The 3,996-nt window shown below is 37.8% G+C and overlaps 1 protein-coding gene across 1 annotated transcript in view; it reads left to right on the forward strand.

Moving 5' to 3' along the window:
• The first annotated feature begins 422 nt into the window (after nucleotides 1-422).
• Nucleotides 423-3,996, forward strand: part of LOC118743573 (dnaJ homolog subfamily B member 6-like) — a 34,575-nt gene continuing 31,001 nt past the window's right edge. Inside the window, exons 1-2 of the mRNA XM_036476338.1 lie at nucleotides 423-522; nucleotides 637-847. Of these exons, the coding sequence (XP_036332231.1) occupies nucleotides 783-847 (65 nt within the window). The 5' untranslated portion in view covers nucleotides 423-522; nucleotides 637-782. The remainder of the gene's footprint in view (nucleotides 523-636; nucleotides 848-3,996) is intronic.

Below are 3,996 nucleotides of genomic sequence, written 5' to 3' on the forward strand. Positions count from 1 at the left end.
ATTGTCGTAAGCGCCATTTTAACGATTTTTAGTTCTGGATGCAGTTATATATTTTGAAATAATGTCTTTCGATTGGTGTTATCAGTTTTTAGATATCTCCTTTAGTTTCCGAGATATTGACTGCAAATTTTTCGATAATTTAGTAAAAATTTAGTTGGTGATGCAGTCACATTAAACTAATCAATATCTTAAAAATGGCGTTAATTTGGTAGAAATTTTTATAACATTTTGTCGTATTTCATACAATATGTCTGCCAAATTCTGGCCAAATGACGCCTACGACAAAATTTGACTAAAGAAAATCCTTCATAAACTCAAAACTAATTAAAAAATAAATAATTTGAGAATTTTGTGAACTAGTAACATTTTCAGAGACTTTGGAGAAAATCTATCTTCGCGTTTTTGAGAATTTGCATTCCAAACTTCAATCGCGATTTCCCACAACCTGCTGAAATTAACATACCGACAATCTTTTACCCAGGCGACGACATGTTCAAAGATATTTGAACACACGAACTGCAGGTAAAACATCGTTATCGACGTGCTCGACTCCATAACATATATTGTTATATAGTATAATATCTAATCAAGGGTAAAATCTTGAAAATAATATAAGCATTTTATTTATGTTTTCAGATAACTCACTAATTTAGGAAGAAATTTCTTCGTAGTCTGTTGGAAATACATCTAGTGTGGACTTGAACAAATCAATATCTGAAAGAATAACTGGTATTTGATTTCAATTAAAAATTCTGATTTTCGTTCAAAAACAACTTTAAACAATGGTAGACTATTATAAAATTCTCGACATATCGAGAAATGCGACGGAAAGCGAAGTTAAAAAAGCGTAAGTTGTTATTAATTTATTTACATATTGCAATCCCCCACTGGGAAAATAGGTAAACACCTTATAGTAGGGGAGCCCACGATGCTAAATCGGGATTTACTCGAGCGTCATTTTGACCTATTGGATTTCGAAGATGATGATGATGAAGAAAAAAAGGTCATGTGATGTTTTTCCATCCAGCGATGGGTAGAGGACCTACAGGCTTCCAAAACTGTAAAAAAAAACAAAAAAAAACAGTTACATGGATTTACTCGAGCGCGTCAGATATCAACAGTGAATAAATCAAACGTGTTTCTGATGACGGGAATATGCTAATCTGCCGGTTTGCATGGTGGGGTTTGGCGTACGGAAGGGTCAAAGATGGGTAACAAAAAAATTTACTCGAGCGCGTCAGATATTCACAAGTGATATTAAATGCGCCCGAATGAACCTCCCATTCAATAATGTGACGATTCAGATGTGACGCAAGCTCCTGGCTCTTCTTGAAGATGCAAAAAAAATCGCCATTTGGATTTACTCGAGCGCGCCAGATTTTCATACAGAAGGTTCATCTCGATGCCCTTGCCGTCCTGTTCCATAATCTGACGATTATCTGGAGGGGTTTTCTTAATCTGACGGTTTAAAAAAAACAATTTCGTTTCTGAGATGCACAGTCAACCAAACATATATTATTGTAAACCATATAAAGCATCGTTCACTCAAAATCGGTACGCGTTCCAGCAATTTCTGTACAGCAATTGTTGGAATGTATTAAAAAGTTGCAATGCAGATCGTTAGACAATAGATCTACCATTATGAGGTTTAAATTTCATAGTATTTATTTGACAGTTTTATTCGCTTTGGAAGTTGCTGCTGAAAAAATAATGTTGAACAAATTCGTTGAAAATCCGAATTTTCGACATCAAAAATCAAATTAAAATTAAATATACCAAAAACTTATAATTATCCTCCAAAAATCAATGAATAGATTCCTTCTGCTTAAACTAACGGGGTGAGCTAATCATTAAAAGACATCATTTCGCACCAGCTTAAGGATAAGGCTCTTTACCTGAATTAGGAAAAAAACGGCTTATCAGAAGAAGATCGTGCGAGAGAATTGGAAAACGGTTATCCTCAGTTCAGCGAATGCAAGCTATGGCAAGACTTAAACCTTATTGAGTTATAATATATAAAACTCTGTTAGATTAAATAAATTTTATAACAAAAACCGCTCCGTTTACATTACCCCAATGTTCGCACTAAATGTGGTATTTAATAATAATGACTAATAAAACATGTTTAAAACTGGACTCCGGTCAACTCCCACGTTAAAAGTTTTAAGCTTAAAAGAAATAGGGTGATATCCTCTTACAACTAAATCTATAGAAGTTGACACAGTTGTCAAAAGGCTATGCAATGACAGAATCGAGCCAGTCTCATTAAAACTCGATCAGACTTCACAATGGGTCATATGACCCCAGAAATATGGAAGGAGCGCTTGTACAAAGTGTTATTTCATTATATCATTTACTTTGGACCTTTGGTAAAGTGTTGGTGGGTTTTTATGAAAACTAATTATTCACAGGTAACTTTAAATCGGTTTGAAGCCAATGATGTGAATTAAGTTCTGGAAGTTATCAATTTTCGAATATGACCTATTTAAGTCAAATCGAAAAATACATGGTATTTATTTAAAACAAAATTAGTAAAGATGTGCGAGCCGTGGAAAAACATAAACTAAAGATAGTTTAGTAGAGCAAGTTGACAAATTGAGGACCTCCGTTAGGTACGCTACCCCCGCAAGGACCCAAATTTTTCAGCATAAGCATGCATATTCCGTCGGGACCCATGGATTTGGAGGCTTTCGCCTTCCCGATGGCCACCTGAACTTCACCGCAAGTGAAAGCAAGGGGGCACAGTTTGTTGGCCGTTTGTGCAGCCTTCTGGTCACTCGACGCTTGGCTTTGTCCACCGGAGGATGCAGTATGAACAGGCGGCTAAAATAGCTCGCGCATCGCTCCGGGTCCGACGAAGCATGGTCGCTGAAGGAAATTTCGACTCTGTCGTCGTGCTTCGTCGGATTGGACAGTGACCTCACGGTTGACCAAAGCTTGCTCACACCAGAGGTGAAGTTACAGGTCTTCAGATGCTCCTCCCACTTCTTCCGCTTATGTACGTTTACTAGTTGCCGAATCTCCGCGTTGAGATCCCTGATACGGGGATCTCCGGGATCGGCCTGACGTAGGCTATCACGCTCATCGGCTAGAACAGCCGCTTCGGCAGGGAAGTTTGGACGTGGGTCCGTTATACATCCTGCCGGTATCAAGCGAGCTGCAGCAGTAGTGACAGCCCTGCGGAACTTACGTTCACCGAGATGGACTTGGCCGTCAATTTCTTCTATGCTTTCTAACCGATTTGAGAAATAAAAAACCGATTTGAAATCAAATTCGAGTCAATTCACTTTTGAAATTCAGAGCGTATTGAAATTTGTTTTATGCATCCGCTTTGAATCACAGCGAACTGGGTCAAAGCGCTTAATGTGTCGTATAAACAACTAGCAGACCCGGCGAACTTCGTCCCGCCCAAAATTTTTATATATATTTTATTGAAACTTTTTGGTCCAACATTTTCACCAACAATTCACGTTTACGATTTTCATTGGCACATTTGTCTGCTAAGATTAAGGTTTGGTGGTCATTTGCCGCTTTAAATAACCTAAGGAAAGTGTTATATCCGTTCTTGAAATTCTCCAGTTGTGCGGCATTTCATAGCACGGTTATTGGCAAAGCGAAATAAATTTTTTCCTCTTCACTCTCTGGCGGCAACAATGACCCGGTTCTATAGTGAATTTCCTAGAAGCTTTACAGTATAGTAGGTGGCAATTTCAAAATGGGTGCGAATCATTGTTCTACAGAAATGCAATATACATATACTTATTTCAGACGAAATACCTTAAAAGTTTGAACGCATAATAATATTGGAAAATCACATCCATTGGGCCAATTGCAGGAGCGTTCAATATACTCAATGGTGCAACAGGCCGATTTAGTCTGACCTTCACGGCCCCTTTTCTCACTTGGCTATTTTTAGTAATAGCTCGACTTCAGCACCACTTGGCAGCACGTTTTTGCAATAGTATTGCATACATATTTAAAACATTAGCCAAATCA

The sequence above is a fragment of the Rhagoletis pomonella genome, unplaced genomic scaffold (genome assembly GCF_013731165.1).
Source record: "Rhagoletis pomonella isolate Grant_MI unplaced genomic scaffold, Rhpom_1.0 Rhpom_scaffold_00007, whole genome shotgun sequence".
In the NCBI taxonomy this organism is placed as follows: domain Eukaryota; kingdom Metazoa; phylum Arthropoda; class Insecta; order Diptera; family Tephritidae; genus Rhagoletis; species Rhagoletis pomonella.